General features: G+C 40.0%; 5 protein-coding genes across 10 annotated transcripts; 3 read left to right on the top strand and 2 right to left on the bottom strand.

The window, feature by feature from the left end:
* Positions 1-65: 65 nt before the first annotated feature.
* Positions 66-2529, bottom strand: LOC104699133 (uncharacterized). The gene is made up of 4 exons (XM_087453417.1): positions 1421-2529; positions 873-1312; positions 314-821; positions 66-237 (listed from the first exon to the last, which is right to left on the bottom strand). Exons 1-4 carry the CDS (start codon positions 2438-2440, stop codon positions 181-183), a joined length of 2025 nt encoding a protein of 674 aa, XP_087309543.1. The 5' UTR covers positions 2441-2529; the 3' UTR covers positions 66-180.
* Positions 2530-2742: 213 nt separating this feature from the next.
* LOC104791768 (monothiol glutaredoxin-S14, chloroplastic) lies at positions 2743-3807 on the top strand. The gene has a single exon (XM_010517734.3). The coding sequence runs from the start codon at positions 3054-3056 to the stop codon at positions 3585-3587; it is 534 nt and encodes a 177-aa protein (XP_010516036.1). The 5' UTR covers positions 2743-3053; the 3' UTR covers positions 3588-3807.
* A 132-nt stretch (positions 3808-3939) lies between these two features.
* On the top strand, positions 3940-6232 carry LOC104791766 (chlorophyll a-b binding protein 6, chloroplastic). Of its 2 annotated transcripts, none has more exons than XM_010517731.2 (4): positions 3940-5003; positions 5352-5454; positions 5548-5836; positions 5925-6232. In XM_010517731.2, exons 1-4 carry the CDS (start codon positions 4813-4815, stop codon positions 6065-6067), a joined length of 726 nt encoding a protein of 241 aa, XP_010516033.1. In that variant the 5' UTR covers positions 3940-4812; the 3' UTR covers positions 6068-6232. The 2 variants fall into 2 exon arrangements, with proteins under 2 accessions (XP_010516033.1, XP_010516034.1); XM_010517732.3 differs by lacking the exon at positions 5925-6232 and having other exon boundaries at positions 4707-5003; positions 5548-5694; positions 5762-5823.
* A 693-nt stretch (positions 6233-6925) lies between these two features.
* LOC104791765 (uncharacterized) lies at positions 6926-8794 on the top strand. Of its 2 annotated transcripts, none has more exons than XM_010517730.3 (6): positions 6926-7205; positions 7600-7636; positions 7738-7974; positions 8081-8168; positions 8306-8372; positions 8473-8794. In XM_010517730.3, exons 3-6 carry the CDS (start codon positions 7842-7844, stop codon positions 8524-8526), a joined length of 342 nt encoding a protein of 113 aa, XP_010516032.1. In that variant the 5' UTR covers positions 6926-7205; positions 7600-7636; positions 7738-7841; the 3' UTR covers positions 8527-8794. The 2 variants fall into 2 exon arrangements, with proteins under 2 accessions (XP_010516032.1, XP_010516031.1); XM_010517729.3 differs by having other exon boundaries at positions 7022-7205; positions 7741-7974.
* LOC104791764 (kinesin-like protein KIN-UC) lies at positions 8761-20889 on the bottom strand. 4 transcript variants are annotated; one of them, XR_015559288.1, is made up of 21 exons: positions 20179-20889; positions 19813-19913; positions 19595-19717; positions 19319-19504; positions 18916-19137; positions 18679-18817; positions 18446-18595; positions 18201-18289; positions 12450-12662; positions 12167-12301; positions 11832-12014; positions 11567-11746; positions 11275-11394; positions 11031-11159; positions 10816-10951; positions 10618-10710; positions 10348-10473; positions 9941-10066; positions 9615-9758; positions 9405-9533; positions 8761-9304 (listed from the first exon to the last, which is right to left on the bottom strand). XR_015559288.1 is itself a non-coding variant. In XM_087453415.1 (21 exons), exons 1-21 carry the CDS (start codon positions 20483-20485, stop codon positions 9171-9173), a joined length of 3162 nt encoding a protein of 1053 aa, XP_087309541.1. In that variant the 5' UTR covers positions 20486-20889; the 3' UTR covers positions 8761-9170. The 4 variants fall into 4 exon arrangements, 2 of the variants coding, with proteins under 2 accessions (XP_087309541.1, XP_087309542.1); XM_087453415.1 differs by having other exon boundaries at positions 11832-12011; XM_087453416.1 differs by having other exon boundaries at positions 11832-12008.
* Between the last annotated feature and the right edge of the window lie 10 nt (positions 20890-20899).

Here is a 20899-nt window from a genome sequence, read left to right as displayed (position 1 = left end):
CAAAAGAGATAATAAAGGCAAGAGTTGTTGTGGTCAAAAATACATTATAGGCAACCACAAATTTCACCATTTGAGACAAAAGAAACTAAGCGACCTAGGGGAAGACAAGAGTTTATGTGGTCGAAAAATACATTATAGGCAACCACAAAATTAGCACCCTAGTTAGAAGTAGCTACTTGATCATTCTTGAGTTAGTGAACCTTGACTTGGTTCAACTTGAGAAGGCTGTCGAGAAGGCTGAAAAAAAAAATAGAAATTTAGTAAAACCATCAAAGTTAGAAATTTAAACCATCAAAGCAATAATGCATCATACCTTGGCAAATTCAGCCTTATGGAACCTAGAGTTATGGTTAGCTTCCCCACAAATGCCACAATGCATTATTCTTTTCTTCTGTTTTGGTTGCTTCTTAGTAGGTGACTCATTCACACCCTTCTTCCTTTTCTTGTCAGCCTTGGTCTGGTTTTCTTTAGGTGGTTCTGCAAACACTTTATTCTCATTTGTGTGAGGCCAAAACTTTGCACTCCTTTGTGGAATTAGGCCTTCTTCATAATTTCTCCTCCATATAGCTGTTCGGAACCACTGGCAGACGTAGTCTTCAGCCTTTAGCGTCTTATGAATGATGAGACCATATGCATGCTCACATGGGATGCCACAAATTTGCCACTTCTGACACGTACAAGTCATCTTCTTTAGACAGACACGGTGAGAGTCTCCACTGACTTTGACTTCAAATGTGCCATTTGTGCTTGTTGATACCTTAGCCGTAGATGCTAGTTTGTGCTCATCCGCAAGAAACATAACAACATATGGAGTACAGATCCTTGCAAACATTTGTGAAAAACATGAGTAGTATAAACAAAAAAAAAATTACATAAGTAGGAGAATATATGTTTTACCTGTGTGAGAATGAGATAAGGCAGACCTCTTTGCAATTCGCACCATGGCCAGTCGTCTTATTGCCTCTAACATGGCAACAAAAGGCTTCTCTCTTGCCTTGTTGATGGAGCTGTTAAATGACTCAGTCGGGTTATTGTCGACATCTATGCAGTAATTACCAACCTTGTGGAATGCCCTACACCAACTCTTTGGATTTGTCCTCATTACATCACTGTAAACGCGAGAATCATAAGCAAATATCCTCTCCAAATGCCGCAAATACTCTGTCTCATTGTAAGACCATGCCAAATCCCATAGTAGTGGCTTCAATCGAGTCTTATTTCCATGAACCTTTTTCAAGTTACCGTAGATGTGTTGAACACACATCCGATGCTCTATCTTTGGTAACTCCTCAGAAACAGCCTTGATCAATCCCTGTGATAAAAGCATAAGTCAAGTTAAATAAGAGAAGCCAAAATAAAAGCATAAGTCAAGTTAAATAAGAGAAGCCAAAATAAAAAAGCATAAGTCAAGTTAATTTGCCTTTTGCCTATCGGACATAAGGATGAATCCATCACCATCGTTTAACCCAAAGTCTTCTTTCATCAACTTAGCAAACCATAGCCAATTGTCATAGTTCTCAACCTTGACAACTCCCCATGCTATTGGATATATACCATTGTTTGCATCCCTGCCTAAAGCTACCAATAGCTGACCCTTAATCTTATTCTTCAAAAAGCAACCATCAATTCCTATGATCGGCCTACAAGTCGCCATCCATGTTCTTCTAATGTTGTCAAAACAAACATAGAACCTGTTGAACATGTCCTTCCCTTCATCGTCCGTAATACACTCGACCTCTACATGTGAATTCGGGTTTGATGCCATAATCTCAGCTGCATAATCTCTTAATCTATGGAACTGCTCATCATACTCCCTCTCAATCCACTTTCTAGCAGTCTTCCTAGCAGCTTGACACTGAGGCCTAGTGATACTAATCTTCCAATCTCTCATTACGATTTCCTCAATCTTCCTAGGCATGAAGTACTCGGGATCATCTCTATTCTTATCAACAAACAACCTAGCTATATGAGGCACTGTTAACATCTCACACTCTCCATTTGGGATACAACTATCCTTATCAACAAATTTATTGATCTTCCATACCCTATCATTTGACAGAATCGACGCATAAACCTTCCACTCACATTTAGATCCATCCTCATCATTAACACCAACGCATTGATACCCTATTTTCGCTTTATCATACCTGTACTGCTTCAGATTTCTCCCGGTTTTGAGAACATAATCGAGAACTGCCTCCTTAAATGCAACTCCATTGAAAAACGCCTGCTTATAGAACAACTCCCCATTCCCACGCCTCATATTCGTACGAGCTCTTGCTGGTCCATCTTCATCATCGTCTTCACTCTCTGGGTACACATCGTGGCAGATTGGAGGTTCGTCGCTAAAATCCTCAACTAGCTGTTCGATGTGAAATTCGTCTCGATCTTCACCTTCTTCGTCGTAATCACCGCCGGGATCTCTCTCAACTAACGACATCGTCTCTCAACTCGAAAGAACTCGAAATCGCAGTTTTTAGGGTTCTTCAAGTTTTGGGGATTTTTTCGATTTAGGGTTTTGTTGGGAGAAATTTGGGGATTTTTCGATTTAGGGTTTTCTCGAGATTGAGAGGATGATATATCTGGTTAAATCGACAAATTCGGGTAAAATCAGGTTTAATCTGGTCAATTTTGGTTTAGACTATTCGTTAGACGGTTAAGCAAATAGTAAACCGGCACATAACCAGGTCTAGGTGTAAATAGATATATAACTTTTTTTTTCATGGGGATATAGGTGTAGAACTTTTAATTTGGGGGACATAAAGATTGGTCATAGTTTACATAGCTATATAGATTGTGGCTCAAATTCAGGCTCTATCCAGCAAGATATGATAGTTCTTGGGGGAAATAGTTTCTTTCCCCCTGTTTTCATTTAAAACTTTGTCCTCTTATTATTAAGTTGTCTTAAATTTTAAAGCCGACTTGCTTAGCGGAGGTGTTTGGCAACAGGGTTTATTTTATTCCATTCTCCCTCGCACTAACTGTTTTTGTGGCTCACAAACTCATCATTACCCTTTTCACTTACTCAAATTCCAAATCTCCCAAACAAAAAAATGGCTCTCCGATCTATCAAATCGCCGACGTTGATAACTCCCACCGCAGTCGTCTCCTCCTCCGTTATCAACAAGCCTCAATCCATCCGATTCTCTCTTAAACCGACGGCGGCGTCAACACTCGCCGTCCACAACCGCGGTCCATCGTTCTACGGCATCGGTTCGAATCTCAAGCTCAAACCGACGAAATTCCAATGCTCGGCGTCGGCGCTTTCGCCGCAGCTCAAAGATACGCTGGAGAAACTGGTGAGTTCGGAGAAAGTGGTACTGTTCATGAAAGGAAACAAAGATTTCCCGATGTGCGGGTTCTCGAACACGGTGGTTCAGATCTTGAAGAATCTGAACGTTCCTTTTGAAGATGTGAACATTTTAGAGAATGAGTTGCTGAGGCAAGGGCTTAAAGAGTATTCGAATTGGCCTACGTTTCCTCAGCTTTACATCGGCGGTGAGTTTTTCGGTGGTTGTGATATTACTATTGAGGCGTTTAAGAGTGGGGAGTTGCAGGAAGCTGTTGAGAGAGCTATGTGCTCTTGATTTAATCTTGTTTCCATACCTGGATTTGGTTTCTGTACTTGATATGTGTCTTTTTGTTGTCTCTCTGAAGTTTATTGCTGTAACATTAAAGACACATATTGTATGATCGGCTTTTTTAGGTATAGAACAGTACAATGTCTGTGAATTCTGAGTCTCCTTATGGATTTGATTGATCCTTTTGTTATGTGTTTGGCTTGCAATGTTGTGTTGTTTCTTGAAATTTGCATGTGTGAAGTTACTACATGCTCCATGCTTGGCAGAGAGAGAGAGACATAGCCACATAGGTAGTTGATGCAACCTTCTGATACCGAGATATCAATCTGAAGATTCCAAATATATAGATACCTTTCTGAGTATTGCTCTTAGGTGTTTGTTTGTCTCTGACAAAGAATTGTCTAAAGTCTTGAGGAGATTGTTGTGTTCATCCTTGAAGATTGGTCTGGATGAGATCTTCGTATTCACTCCACTTCAGTACAGATTGCAGAGATTAGGGAAGTGAATCATGATCACGTGCTAGAGAAAGTGGTACTTCACCAAGAAAAGCAAAATTTTGGTTCCATGGTTTTTGGAAATCTCCTACTTATATATATATATAGTACAAGAAAGGACAAACGGGAAAACTTACTGCAGTCCATCACTCGTCAAGAGTCTTCTAAGATCCACATTGTCTTTGGAAGCCCAAAAGTCTTCAGGACCATACTTGCTAGTTGCTATGTCAATATCATATATTTCCTCATCATCTATAGTCTTGCATGAAGCCAATGTTTCTCCAAGTTTTGCTGGTTCGGATTACTAACCGGTCACAGGTTGACCGGTCGGGGGGTGAGGTCTTAGAACAGGTCTTACAAGTTTTTACTGGTTCGGATTACTAACCGGTCACAGATTGACTGATATCTGAATATCTCACTTTGGTTTGAAAGGATAAATGGGCAAAATTGTAATAGACGTAGATTCTCTCGATCGGGCTTTAATCTAAACCACAGAGTGCAGATTGGGATAATCAAAGAGAAGAACATGATATAGAGAATACACGTGGCCCAATGAGAAAGCCACGCAAGCTCTGTCTAGCCAATTGTAATCTGATTTTAGATTCGCATCATACAAAACCTTACTTATACGATCACTCTCTCACATTCACAGTTCCACCAAACACCTCTTCTCGTCCACATCTTCCTCTCCCCTTTTGGTGGCAAAACAACACACAAACGGCTGTGAGTGAGAAACGATGGCGTCCAACTCGTTAATGAGCTGCGGCATCGCCGCCGTCTACCCTTCGCTTCTCTCTTCTTCCAAGTCTAAATTCGTCTCCGCCGGAGTCCCGCTCCCAAACGCCGGGAACGTTGGCCGTATCAGAATGGCTGCTCACTGGATGCCCGGCGAGCCAAGACCAGCTTACCTTGACGGTTCTGCTCCTGGGTACGCGATTACAATAAATTCGAATCCTTTTTACTCTGTTTCTCACTCTGTTTTGTAATCTGGCTTTGTCTCTGTTACTCAATATGTGTGTAAAGAAAATTTTGGAATCTCTTTGATGCAACGTTGGAGGCTGTTTAAAGCTTTAATCTTTAGGTTATTGGGTACACATTACATCTCATAGATTCTGTCTCCTTTTACTCTGTTTATTGCAGAACTTGGAACCATGTTTTGTTGCAATAGCTGCCTCTGTTGCCCACTGTATTAGATGTGTAGCTATAGAGAGAAATCATTGAAATCATCAAAATCTTCAATATTTCTAAGTTATTGATTGGGTACAAAATTGTGCAGTGACTTTGGGTTTGACCCACTTGGACTAGGAGAGGTTCCAGAGAACCTTGAGAGATACAAAGAATCAGAGCTCATCCACTGTAGATGGGCTATGCTCGCTGTTGTAAGTTTCAGTCTCTAATCTTTGTTCTTATCATAAGGGTTTAGTCATGTTGAGTTTAGCTGATGAATTTGGTGTGTGATGATGTTGTTGTAGCCTGGGATTTTGGTACCAGAAGCATTGGGCTATGGAAACTGGGTTAAGGCTCAGGAATGGGCAGCACTACCAGGGGGTCAAGCCACTTACTTGGGAAACCCGGTCCCGTGGGGTACTTTGCCCACAATCTTGGCCATTGAGTTCTTAGCTATTGCATTTGTCGAGCACCAGAGAAGTATGGAGAAAGACCCTGAGAAGAAGAAGTACCCGGGAGGCGCATTTGATCCTCTTGGATACTCTAAAGACCCCAAGAAGTTGGAGGAATTGAAGGTCAAAGAGATCAAGAACGGTAAGCACACAACCTTTCTGAATCAACTTATGTAGAAGAAATAAATGTATATCTAATGTTGTGTTGTTTTCTTGGTTGGGTATGACAGGACGTCTAGCGTTGTTGGCGTTTGTGGGATTCTGTGTGCAACAATCGGCTTACCCGGGGACAGGACCATTGGAGAACCTGGCAACTCACTTGGCGGATCCATGGCACAACAACATTGGCGATATTGTCATCCCTTTCAAATAATTGAATGTAAAAATAGTTGAAATATGTACCTTATGAGCTTTAATGTGTATCAAAAAACACTGTGTAATGAAAGACAGATTGTGAAAACCTGTATTTTGTCTTTGGTGATCGATTGCTGCTCCTGCTCAGCTTGAATTCTAAATGATGAAAACTTTTGAACCCCAATATTCCAGTTTTTATATTGAAATCTTTAGTTGTGGAGTTTGAGCTTCAGTAAATCACATTCACATACTATTACAGAAGAAACATAGTTGTGCAGCTCATGACTAATTTGTTATTTGTTAATATCAAGTGTTAACTTAGATAAATGGTTACTGAACCACTTACACATGTAGTTTACCCCCTAATATACATTTGAGATTTAATATACTAATCTTCACCAAACAGAGCCTTGGAATTTGTTATTTGTTTATATCAAGTCAACTTTAGATAAATAAATGGTTATTGAACCACACAAGACACATGTATTATACCTAATATACATTTTAGTTTATAGTATATACTAATCTTCACCTACAAATTATAGTATTGGAATTTGTTTTTTTCTCTTTTATCTCAACCATAAAGTTATAATGAATACATATGATCATCTTTAACATTAAATGGTTGATTATATTAAAGTTAGAACTTGAGGAAAAAATCAATACCACATTAATGTTTTAAAGATTTGAATTCATATATGGATTATCATTCTGTTATTAGGTGAGTTATCAATTTGATTATGAAATAAGAATTTATTTTTCTATGTCAAAAGAATGATTAAAGAGAACTTTAGATTGATAACACATGTGACAAAAAATTAAACCTTGTCTGCCAAAAATATAATAAAAGAATGGAGCTATCGTCTCCTAATCACATCCACGTAAGATTGAGATAGAAACTTGAGCTGCGTGGGTCATGCTCAATTGTTTTCTGTCTCATTGACCCAAAGATATAGATCTAGATAGTTGTGTATATAACTATATATACCAAATATTTTTTATTCATCTACAAGTAAACTCTTTAATTATTATTTTTAAATTCTATTTTTGACTCAAGATCTAAATTATTTTTCCTTTACATATAAAACCTAAAGGAAAACAAAAAAAATCAGTTTCAATCCCTCCACCAATTTTTCTGCTGATACTTCCCCATTAAGGTAATTAAATCTCTATCCTCTGTTTCTTTTTTCTTATGTAATAAACTTTCTCTTTCTGTCACAAATTGGTTGGTTTCTCCTTAGAAAAAGATTTGGATCTTGAAATGCTTCTGATCTGTTTATTTTGGATCTTTAATATATACTTCACCAGAAATGAATCCCAATATCATTCCTTCTTCAAGAAATATACAGAAAAAGTTCTGTTATTGCAAAATCTCTCATTTTGTTTGTTGCCTTATATAGATAAAAGATTAGGTAACGAATTTGAACGCAATGTGTTAAAAAGAAAGATATTTTTTTCTTTTCTTTTGCAATGAGTTTGGTGTATATGGTTTGGATCTTTCTGTCATAATGTGTTGTATTTTTTTTTTTTTTTTTCTTGAATCTTCTCTAGGGTTTTCCATAAGCTGATTGATGAAGATGTCAATGAGGTAAACTAAACCGACACCATTCTTCAAGAAAGTTTCTTGTAACAGTTTCATGCTTTTTTGTGAATGGGGGTTTTTAATTGGTTTACTGTTTGTTTCTTTAGCAGCTTGTGTGGAAACCTTTGATGATTTTTTGTATGTGGATGTGATTTGGTTGGTATAAAAATCGGGTTTATTCGTAAAGGAATGAACATTCGATTGAATAAGAATGGAGCTTTATACTGCAAATTGTCTGTCCAACGAAAACAAACCTACTCTTGAGCTTTCAAAATTAGTCAAAGAAGAGAAAACCTCCGTGAAAACGAACTCCGAAAACAATCTTACACTACTTGTGAATCATGGTACATTTCACACGTAACCAACAGAGATTATTCCAACTTGTTTGGTTCTGTAAATTTAATTTTATGTTCTTGAGCACTATTCTATAAGCATCTTTCTTGATCACAGGTGCAAAGATGTGGCAAGAAAACAGGGAAAAATGGGTGGGAGACCAATCTCGACAAAGAAAAAACACTGCTAAGGATCAGATTATAAGGTATGATTTGTTTGTTTCATTTAACTACATGTTCATTTGATACTCTTTTTTGCAGTGTCACAAGAATCAGAAGAATGATACTCTTATAATGATCAGTAAAAGTAATGTTTTCTAAGACAATCTTGAATCTATTGCAGCTGGTCTACTACATATGAAGATCTTCTCTCTACTCATGAACCTTTCTCTGAGTCGATTCCTTTACCCGTAAGCTTAGTTTAACCCCAGTTTCTACCTGAGTTATAAAATGAAAGAAGCTAAAATCATTCTTGATATCTAAATGCCCATTAATTTGATCTTTATGTAGGAGATGGTGGACTTTCTGGTCGATATTTGGTACGATGAAGGCCTTTACGATTAGAAGAATCTAACAATGCCACACACTAGATTGACAAAGAACAAAGAAGGATTGATTCATTTGAACTAAATCTTTAGGAGTTGTGAAAACATCTACAGATATGATGAAGAACTATCTTCTATTTCTTATATCAATATCTCATGAGAAGAAGACTGTGATCACTCACATAGTCCATCTTTAACATTTATATGATTGTTTAAAAAGGGTTGAGAAGGAACAATGATTGCAAAAAATGGATTCCCAAATAAAATTTTGATTACGTTTCAGCAAAGTAAAACATAGTAATAGTAAGCAGATTCAATTAGAGTTGAGTCTCATCGGTGTATCAATCTTACATTGGAGAATTGTTCACACCAAAGGAGTCTCGATACACATATGATCAAGAACGCATGGAAAAATCATGAAAACTGTTCACAAAAATTAGCAATGGATTCCACATCCAACGGAGACACTATACAGCATCAAACCAGTTCTTACAAACTAACATTCCTATTGTAAGAATCTTAGCTGTCTCTCCTCGATTGTCGTCCTCGTCCATATATGTCATCCCAATCACAAAGTCAATCTAATGACATTCTCAGACTCAGCTAAGAATCTGTACCACTCGCCAGTTATGTTATGTACATGCCTTTTCTTTCACCTCTTGTTCAGCTGGAGAAGTAAGGGTTTGTTTTGAGTATCTTCTTTGCTAAACTGCGAATATCATCTCTACTCGACTCCACAGATATTCTTACTATCTCTGTCACGCTTCCTGTCCTTTTGAAGTCATTCGCATTTTCCTCTGCATTGAGATGAAGTAGATACATATATTAGTCATATGTTCCAACATTTGATAAAGAACTGGGCTCTTCTAAATATCAGAATGACATTGTGAGTCTTACCATTTTGAGCTAAATGGCAAAGCGCAAGCTCGATGTGACGTTGTGTTGATGCTGACTCAATATGTGAGTTTGAAGTCAACCACTCAAGAGCACCCTCTTCCAAGAGAAGAGAACGACCTTTTCTACGCCCTGTAACACATAACATCCTCTTTAAGTACTATAGCGATTGACTCAGGTGTGCAATTTGTGAGGCAAAATATGACTACACACCTTGCATAATTTCTCGAGTTTCACACTTCGCAAAATTTGCCATCCCTCTTGCCACTTGAGCAATGATATCTATGTTTCCAGATTGTGCCATTGTGAGTAGTCCTTTGATGCCTTCCTCTTCTTTCAGCAGTTTAAGAAACTTCTCTGTTTGTGCAAAACACAGTATCTAGTGTTAAATATGTACTTAATAGCATCCCAACACAAAACATCTTCCATTATCTTTGCTTTTGCACATGTTATACAGTGAATACATGCAATGATGCAGATGAATAAATATGTTGAAAACTGGAAGTCATCATAACCTGTATATATAATCTTGTACTTACCGTTCCCACATAAATTGGCAAGTGCACCAGCTACCATTCTTAAAGTCTGTGGATCATCTGTTTTAGTCACCATCTTTGCTAGGAGTTGAGCACCTCCTTTATTCATTATTAGATCTTGACTCTTCTCTGTAGTTAATAAACCAATTGCAAACATGTAAATAAACAAATCACATCGTTTCCATTCAAAATTTAATAACTTGACGGCAAGGAAAAGTCATGGCACCAAGAACCGTGTACTGCAACTTATAGATTCAACACTCAAGCAAACAAGCATTGTAAAGAAATGACACAACCACAAGGGGAACACTATTAGTATGAATTAGCTCTGCTTCTCATTAGTAAGTCAAACCGGTTTTATGAACAATAATTTCATAAAAGCACTTGGAATGGCAAGAGAAAGTGCTCACCGTTCATTGCCAAATTAGCAATTGCACCAGAAGCCACCCTAAGAATTGTTGAATTTTGAGATGACTGGACTAGCATAAGCAAAGCTTCTACACCCCCTTCCTCAACAATCTTCAACTGATTAGCCTCTACACACATACATACACATGATGCAAGTCAATTAGGTGCTGTGACAAACAAAGATAATCCATTTGTCAAGGCAAAGTGCCATATATTTCAACAATTGAGAATCCATTTGTAATAGCAGAGGGAAGTAAGAATTTGAGGTGCACCTTCAGCGGCTAGATTAGCCACCACTTTTACAGCTTGAATTTGAACTTCCAAGTCTTCAGACTTAATGAGTTGTAATATCTTCTGAATTCCGACTGTAATCAAAGTAGGGATGGTGTTAACTGGATTCTCCCACAATGAAACGAAATAGAACATATGCCTGAGCTAAAAAGAGCTCAATCCATGAGAAAAAATTCTACCTTCTTCACAAAGCCTCGCCATGGTAGCTCTCTGACCAGATAGTGACTTCTTTAACCCTTGTGATCTCTGTGAGCCTGTTAGAGCTCCAGATTCCGATGAAACTTTTGAAAGATCTTCCTTCATATATCGCTTTTCCTGTGGAATGAAATGGGACTTAGCAAGACCATGAAGTGTATACATGTGAAAATGGTGAAACAAGCTTATTGTAATTCACCTCAACAACATTTTCACTTTCCCTTAGATTCTTCTTTAGTTTGGAAAGCTCACTCTCCAATTGCTTTCTCTGCTTTTCTTCCAAAAGGAGCCTTTCCTTCATATCCCGAACCTCTTCACCAAGTTTTTCCTATGCAACACAAATTTAATGTACATTTAGACATTTTCATCAGCAAAAAAGGAATAGTTGGATTTTGAATTGACCAATCTGAACAAAAGTATAAGCAGACAATTCAGCGTCACACCTTTTGTTGGAGAAGATCATCGTAGTCTAATTTCACTGTCTGGAGTTCATCTACTGTAGATTCATACATTTGTGAAAGTTCTTCTAGTTTTATCTTGAGTTTGTTCGTCTCTTCATTTTCCTGAACCCAAAACCAAGAAAAAACTAATTGAAGACAGAAAACGTTCATTTTCAATATTTGAAAAGAAAAAGGATAAATACATTGACCTTTTGTCACACTCATCTGAAGCATAAAGCTGAAATTCTCATATGCTTATTGAGATCCAGTTTTAAAAATAAGGTATAAGCCTAACCTGTGATAAAACTTGGCGATCGCTTAGAAGTCCTTTCATTTGTCTAAGTTGCTCTTCTGCAGCGTTAGACCGAGCATCTTCATCTTCTAATTTCTTCTGCAGCTCTGCAATATTAGATTCATATGTGTAAGTGGTTTCCGCAAGTTCCTTTTGATATTGATAGTTGCCCCTCTCTTGTTCCTATTGACACCAAAAAATACCATTCAGCTTGAGTGGAGAACTAATGCATTTATAAGGCAGCTGAAAAGGTGTCATGTTAACTAACATGAATAGACTTCTGCTGTTTACTCAAAATATTTTTCATTTCATTCAGTTGTTGCTCCGCATTAGTTGACCGAGCTTGTTCATCCTCAACACGCTGAACCAACTCTGCAATCTTTTTCTCATATACTTGACTGGCATCTGCAAGTTTTGCCTCATATGCTGAATTTTCCAGCTGTTGCTGCTACTAACAATTAAAAGGACACTGTCAGAGCCCACAGCTCAAATGTATATATATTTGATTTGATAAATACGTTGTGTATTTGATAATAGGCTTTTAAGAAAACATCCAAGAACTTCCGCAAGTAGTTAACAAAGACAATAAGAGAGAAAGTGCACCTTGGTATTTTTCAATTTCATCTCTAGTTGTATCGCTTTGTCATGCATTAGATCACACTGATCTTTCTGCAGTTGCAATTCCTTCAAAAGTTCTTTCATGCAGAGCTCCAAGCGAGCGTTTTCCTTCTCCAGGAACTGTAAGTCAGATTCAACCCTCACAATATAAACACCATATATAGAATATCACAGGAAAATAGGCATCATATCAAGAAATTAGAAGATTATTGAATATCAATTACTCCAAGTAAACTAAGAGTAGCCAATCAATCGAAGAGAAGAATACCTTGGACCTTGTAACGGTATTTTTTTCTGCCTCAGCGAAAGAGTTTTCACATTCTCTCAATCTTTTTTCCAACTCGTGTTTCTCACTGTTTCTTAGTTTGTTTTGTCTTTCAACTTCTGCAGTAAGATGGTCCACCTGAGTCTCAAGCTTCCGACACAAACTTTCATAATCGAATTCTTCTTTAAGCTTGACCATGTTCACTATTTTCATAGCCTGTAAAGGTAGACATGGCCAAGAAGGCATTACTATAAAATTCTTTGAAATATATATAAGATTGTCTTTCTCGTTTATGGTTTTATTTTTTTTTTTTTTTTTTTTTGAATTTAATGTTAAATTATATTCAAAAGAAAAATAAAACGTTTTTACAACTTAGTGCAACATAGTTTAGAGAATGAAAGTGTTGAAAATATTAGAATAGATAAGTGGTGTTAAGCTCGAGATTGCATCCAGAGTTGAAACCCTTCATCATATCGCCGATCTCCCATTAAACCTATGGCAAGAAGCTGGTCTCTGACCTGCCTATCAACCCACGCAATGATGGTGTCCGCAGGCTTCGGCGGCTCACCATGCATTTCTTTCCCGCCAGACCGTATAAACCACTACTTGGAATAAGTAGCGGATTAGAAAACCTTCCACCAGCTGAAGATTCGAGGTAGATATGTGAGCAAGAAGGAGGGACCAATCCGTGGTATAAAATGTCTGCAGCAGGCCTTTAGCGAGAGCAGACCACACAGTCGAGACAAACGGACAAGCAAAGAAGAGATGATCCCGTGTTTCTAAAGTAAGCTGACAGAAGACACAAAGTCCCGCTGCTTGCCCATTCCACGCAACCATACGAGCACCAATTGACAACCGATCCAGAACCGCCAGCCAGACACAAAAGGAGTACTTAGGCGTTGCATGACCAAACCATATTCCCTGATGCCATGACACCGTGCTTGATGTAGTACGAGTATGGTTCCAAGTGTCACGAGTTGAAAACTTTTGTCGATAAACATCATTTTTCCCTCTCCAGAGTACTCTGTCCTCCTGCTCCTGACGTTGCTGCCACTTAAGTAACAGACAATCCTCTATGACATTGAGATGGTCCGCTCGGTGCCGCCTAGATCGACGGCGAGACCACGCCGCTGCCACCGAGCTCTGCCAGCTGATCCCCAAATCTAGAACACCTTTGTTCCCTACCACATCAGCTAGTGTGCCCAAGCCTGACCAATTATCGAACCAAAAAGATGTGTTTTCCCCATTCCCAATCTCCACTTTACAGAAAGATTTTGCAAGATCACGATACTTTAAGAGTTTTACCCATATCCACGAACCCAGACTTGTAGTATTCTTGATTGACCAGAATGAATCCTGCTTCAACAGATTCGCAGAAACCCATTGAACCCATAGAGAGTCTCCTTTTGAAACTAGCCTCCATATCAACTTCAAACAACATACAACATTAGCCTCATGCAAAGATCTTAAGCCAAGACCACCCTCACATTTCGGTCTGCAAACAACCTCCCACGCCACCTTCGCCTTTCTAGTACTCATCTCCATGCCAGACCAGAGAAACGCCGAAGACAGGGAGTTGATCTCGTCGAGACACTCCCTAGGCAATCTATACGCACCCATCCAGAATGTACAGACACTCCAGAGAACAGAGGATATCAGATTATAGCGACCAGCAAAAGAGAGAAAGCGAACTGTCCAAGAGCCAATCCGCTTCCTGATCTGTTCAAGTAAAGGAGAACAGTCGGAGGTGGTAAGACACTTGGTGACAAGGGGAAGCCCCAAATATCTGACCGGCAAAGAGCCTATGACAAAGGGAAGCGATGCAGAGTCAGGTCGATGGTCGATGTCCCCTGCCAAGAACAGAGTGGATTTCTCCAAACTGATATTGAGACCAGATAGCTGAGCGAACTTAGTGAAAACTTCAATAATACCCTCAATAGATCTTGCTTTACCATCCGACAAAACCATAAGATCATCTGCAAAACTAAGATGAGTAAGACCAAGTGAACGACACAGAGGGTGATATCCAAACAACTGCTCACCCGCCGCCCTATCCAACAATTTAGAGAGCACATCCATGCATATGACAAACAAATACGGAGATAGGGAGCAGCCCTGACGAAGCCCCCGAGAGCTTCTGAAAAACCCTGCCAGCTCACCATTTACTTGAACAGAGAATGATGCAGTAGTGACACATAACATTATCCAATGGATGAACATCAGTGGAAAATGCAATGCAGAGAGGACTTTAGAGAGGAACGACCACTGTACTGAATCGAACGCTTTTGAAATGTCAATTTTTATAGCACAGCGCCCAGAGATGGAATCTTTATGATAGTCCTTCACAAGTTCAGTAGCCAACAGCACATTCTCAATCAACAAACGATCCTTCACAAATGCAGACTGGTTACCAGAGACAAATTTTGGAAGCACTCTCTTAAGTCGATTAGCAATGATCTTCGAAATAACCTTGTAGATCACATTACAACAAGAGATGGGCCTATAGTCTTTCATTTCTTGTGCAGAGACTTTCTTAGGGATTAAAGCAAGTATGGTAGAATTTATACCTTTAGGCAGAAAACCCTTAGCAAAAAAAGATTGCACAGCCAGGACAAACTCTGCTCCCAAAATCTCCCATGTTGCTTTATAAAACTCCGAAGTGAAACCATCAGGACCAGGTGACTTATCATTAGGCATGGAGAAGAGGACCTTTTTTATTTCCTCCCCAGAAACTTCTCTAGTTAAACTCTGTTGATCTGCTGCAGAACAGCGGAATGGTAGTAAGAGCTCCATCTCCTCCACTGTTGTGCCCTCAAAAGTTGTCGGAACTGTCTGCAGAAACTCCCGGAAATACCTTTCAGCTTCAACTTTTATTTCCTCATCTCTCACAACCATTCGTCCGTCAGGTCCCATAATCTCCTTAATAGAATTTGAGGCTTTGCGCACAGTAACAGCTCTGTGAAAAGCTTTATTATTACGGTCCCCCACCTTCAACCAATGCAACTTCGACTTTTGTTTTAGATACTTCTCCTCCAAGCCCGCTAAGAACTCCCAGCGCTTATAAGCATCATTCTCCTCAGCCATCATCGTAGGAGAGGGGTTTGTAAGGTTTGCTTGTTGCTTTTTGCATAAGTCTTCAAAAGCATCCGTAGTCTTCTTCACCAAATTACCTAACCTACGCTTCGCCAAACTCCGCAGAGCTGGCTTTAACCCCTTTAGTTTTTTTGAGAACCGGAAGAGTGAAGACGTAGATAGAAACAGAGGCTGAGTTTCTTTCCAGTACCCATCCACTAGCGGTCTGAAATCCCCCATCTCAGTCAGAAGATTAACAAACTTGAAAGGCTTTCTCCTGTGAGCAGGATTATCTACATCCCCCATTATCATTACTCGGCAGTGCAAGTGATCAGAGCAGCCTCCTGCAGCGAAAACACTGTATCCCTGGGAAAACACTCTTGTCCATGCAGGATTAACTAGCACACGATCCAACTTTTTTAGAATCAAATCATTATCCCTTTTATTACACCATGTGAACAAGGGTCCGTGGTAAGCCATGTCGGCAAGAGAACAATGGTTAACTACCGCTTGGAAATCACGCATACCCCCTGATATTAGCGGTTGAGCATCAACTCTAGAGTGCTCAACCATATCCAACGTTTCATTAAAATCACCCAATATAATCCAAGGCTTATTGTGTACAATGGGCGAGTTATGGTGCTCACGCAACTCCTCCCATAATACTTTACGAGCCTCGACTGTATTCAGAGCATAGACGAATGAACAGAAAAACTCCTCCGTTGTATCATCAAGCTTCACAGAAGAAGTAATTAGCTGCTCACTCTTATAGAACGGATCCAACCGCACCGTGTCCTTCCACATAACCCAAATGCGACCCCTACTATTGAACTCATAATTCGTTAATATAGACCAACCCGGAAACAAACGACTTCCCAACCTCAACGCCTTGCTTTCTCGAACCCTAGTCTCCAACAAACAACCAAACTGAAACCTATTTCCCTCCAACCACTGTTTTATTACGGAATGTTTTGAAGATTTATTTAGACCGCGCACATTCCAATAGAAACCTGACATTAATGCTTAAGAGGGGCCTTCTTACTCTGATCTCCAGGGTTATTCCTGGTTGATTGAGTAGAAAGAGTTGAGTTTTGCTTCTTTGCCGTTTTTGTGCCCCGAGGCAAATACGTCCGGAGCTGTACCATCGCTTGTGCATCCTGCTTTACAGCTGCCCCAGTGCATTGGATGGGAGCCTTTGGATCCTTTGGATTCTCTTCTCTAGACTGTTGAACAGAGACCCCAACCTCCTGCTGATCAACATCCCCTTGAACCTCCACAGAACACTGGTTTGCATCCTCTGCCTCCCCAAGAACAAAGTAAGAGTTCTTTAGCAGCGAACCTGCTCCTAAATCCGACAGCTCCTTCTGCTTAGTAGGACTTACCCTGCCAGCTGATTTCGGCGTAATCCATTCATTTGTCACGGTGACTTCTCCTGAATCCATGTTAGTCGCACCCTGAGGCACCCCTAACGGACTCACAGAGCCGGGAACTGGAGGCTCTGCTGTCAAACTCTCAGAAGCAGGAACCGGAGTCGCAGTAATGAGAGTCGGAGGCACCACCTCCCTCTCAGAGCCAAGAGCTAAAGGAGGAACAAATGATTGAGGCTCAGTAATCCTGATGGTAGGGGCCACTGATTTAGTTTGTGGAGAGGGAGCTGCCCCGGGAGACAAACACGTAGTGCTAAGATGTCCCCAGCGATGACAGTTAGAACAACGAGGTGGGAGCCAAGGATAACTGTACAGAACAGCAGTTTCAACTTCCCCCTCCTCCTCACCCGAGATGATGTACTCTCGAGGCAAATCCTTTGTGAGATCCGCTTTCACCATGATTTGAGCTTCATCAAAACTAACACACTCGTCAGTGTTTGAATGCAACCGAATCGGCTCCCCTACTGCACTCGCAAGAAACTCCAGACCCTTCTCTGTAAACAAAGTGGGTGGAACGTTCTTGAGCTTGACCCATAATGAAACTGATTGCATAGCTGGTTGAGTCTCCTCAGTAAAGGGAGACCATTTTGAGACAATCATAGGTAGATCCGCAATGTTCCACATGCCACGACTCAACACCCTATGCCGCAGACCCTCACTTCGTATCCGGAACTTGACTGTAGACTCATTCACAGCATAAACGTCAATCAACGATGTACGATCCCCAAGCCTCCAGATCTTATTTACTATCATATGAATCTTGCCAACATGAGGAGCCTTTGCGTCTGCAAATTTCCCCACCAGAAAATCCTCCCACAAGGGCTTTGCGTCCTCAAAGACCTCCCGCGGCACTACAACCTTCGCCTTTCCATCGACCTCCGAAACTTGAAACTTTTGTTTAGTAAACATTCGTTTTTGAGCAGCTTGCAGAAAGGTTCGCTTTCCAGTAGGAGCCCCCACCACAGGCTGTTGCGACGACGACACTGCCTTAGAACCCTTAGAACCCTCTTTTACTTGACTTCCCTCCGACGAGACTTCCACAACCTTCTCAGAGATCCCTTCTCCATGATCTCCCTCCTTATCGCCCCCGCCCTCCACCGGAAGATGGCTCGGGGAGACCGCCGACGGCACCATACGTGACAAGAACGCAAGAAACCCTAATCGCCTCTTTTATCGCCTCGTTTATGGTTTTATTTAGATGTCAGAAACTAGAGATTCTGCAGAGAAAAAAAATCAGAGAAACATGAAAACTTACCCTTTGTCCGAACATGATTGTGCTAGTGGTTTCTGCATGATACCGTGCTGATGGCCCAATTGTTATTATAAGTGAAGTCCTCGCAGAGCCTATTTATTGAGAGAAAAAAAAACCATATCAGAGTTTATGTAACAGACGCGAGAGTAACTAGGAAGATATGAACAAATGTATAGACACAGACAGAAGTAAGTTAAAGCTTATGAGTTCTGTAAGTAGATAGGCTAAGAAATTTTTGGTAAACTAACCCCCAAAAGAATCACGAAGAAGCCTTGTTAGCTTAGAATCTCTTGTTGGTATATGAGAACTGCCTTCAGCTAATGCATTTATGCATTTTCCCAGGGATGTCAGTGAAAGATTAATGAATTTTGCCTCTTCAATCAAGTGGCCATCAGTGCCTTCAAGAAAACAAGAAATAATTCAGCATAAACTACTTGATATATAACATGAATGGTTATATAAACAGTGAAGGAGTTCAAACCAGATTTATTGATTCTTTCTGAACCAGCAAGATCCACAATTAGGAGTTTGCTCTTTCTAACTCTAGGAATGCCTTTATCTCCCAAAGACTCAGGTTTTGCCTTTTCGGTCTTTTCATTCACAGCCTGCCTAACGTAAACCTGCAAAGAAGATACATTTCATTAGTCGGCAGATACAACACATGGAATCTGTTGATGAACAAGAAACCATATAGTCCAAATATTATGGAGAAGCACACCGTAAGAATTGCATGACTACGAGAGGATTCTGTATTCATCTTTGTATTAGCTGCATGGCGGTTTGTCTCGCCGACTTGCAAAACCTGCAAGAAATGGTCTAAATCTTGAATGTTGACTACTGTAGCGCCTGGTACTGATACCTCCCCAGTCTTTGCATCCTCATTGATTGAAATATTGCTTTTCTCAGGTGCAAGAAGATCTTGTATCGTTTCCATATATAACTGTGAAGTTCAAGAAGATAAAAACTAAGAACCGATCTTATATTAGCTCTAGAACCATTTTTCAAAACTCAAAAGGTTTCCATTTTCCTATCTATAATTATTCAACAACAAGACCAGCATCTAAGGATTGAAGTAATTCTCTACATGGAAACAAGGAGAAGATGTGCAGAGTCAGTCACACCTGCAAATAAGAGATCTCCACGGAAACAGAAGCAGAAGATGCGTTCTGAAGTATGTCTTCTAGAGCTCTAACCATAATACCACGCTCAGCTGCATCATCTTTACCAATTTTTCCTACCGTGTAAGTTTTACCAGTACCAGTTTGACCGTAAGCCATAATAGTACCATTGTATCCACTCAGAACACCCTGCAAATCCCAATGTAGTAAAATATCGATAGTCAAAAAACATTTATCCTCAATATCTCAATAAACTCTACATCATATCTAGTCTCTAACCTCGACGACAGGTTTTGCAACTCCTTCATAGACACGCTTTTGCGAAGCTGTATCTGTAAACACTTCGTCAAATTTATAAGACTCAGAATTCCAGTTGTTTTTTCTCAACTTAAGCCGCTTTATCTGCATACACACACACACACAAAAACACTTTCTAAGGAACTTAAACTACATTGATATCAACTTTTACTATATTATATACCATCAATCTAACTCACTTCTGGTTGTAACTCAACAAGATCAGCAAAGTCTGCATCCGAGATAAGCTCCTCTCCATTTCGAGGTCGAACTCTTACAGAAACTCTCACCCTCCCAGGATCTGAAGACAAAGTATGAAACTTTAACATATCAATACCAATTCAAAAGGATTAAACCAAAGTTTGTTAAAACCCAAACCGATGCCCCAATTCGAATTAAAAATCTCCAAATTGACTGTAGCATTACCCTAGAGCAAAAAGTCAAATACTTTAAGCAAATGTAAAAAAAAAAAAACTTCATCTTTCAATAATTGTATAATCGTACAGATACGCAAAAGTGAATAGGAAGAGAGGGAGAAGGAGAAGGAGGAGGAAAGGAACACAGACCATTGTCGTCGTCGAAGTCTTTAGACTGAGATCTGCGGATGGGAGTACCGGAGCGGCGAGTAGAAGGAGAAGAGGCGGAGACGGATGAAGCGTTGGAGACGGAGGAAGAAGCGGAGGGTCGATCTTTAGGGCGAGAAGAGTGAGCTACTCCGGGAGCGATGATAGAGGTTCTAGAAGGCAAATTCAAGGAAGAAGAAGAGAGAGATACAGAGTGATTGCTGTTTGGAGGCAAATGCTGCTGAATCCGCTCCGCCGCGTGTTTCGCCGACGATCTGACGGCGGAGGAGGAGGAATACGAAGAAGTCATTAATTAGATGGTGGCTCGTCACGAAGCACGAAAGGGCAACGAGAACAGTAGAGAGAGAAAGAGTAGGAGACAAAAGAAAGAGAGAGAGAGAGGCAAGAGATTGATTCAAAGAAGGTAATTTGAAAATTTCGTGGGGGAGGTGGAAGATGAGAAAGAGGGAAGCACGACGACGACTGCGATGAATATGGGTTCCCGCGTTCGTGGGTCAGTGGGTTGACGTTAACCCGGTTTGGTTTGGTTTGCCATTCTTCAGATTAATTATTTGGTTTGGTTTGGTTTGCTTCGATATTCCTATTGACTAGTACTAAAAACAATCGAATTCGACACAATTAATATGGGGCATCTACAACTACATCAACATCCCCCAAAACCAATTAGTATTATTATTGTACCTTTAGGACAACATAACAATCA

Source organism: Camelina sativa, chromosome 6 (genome assembly GCF_030686135.1).
Source record: "Camelina sativa cultivar CO46 ecotype springtype chromosome 6, ASM3068613v1".
NCBI lineage: Eukaryota > Viridiplantae > Streptophyta > Magnoliopsida > Brassicales > Brassicaceae > Camelina > Camelina sativa.
Note: the sequence above shows the minus strand (reverse complement) of the source record. Positions and strands in the feature narration are given on the sequence as shown.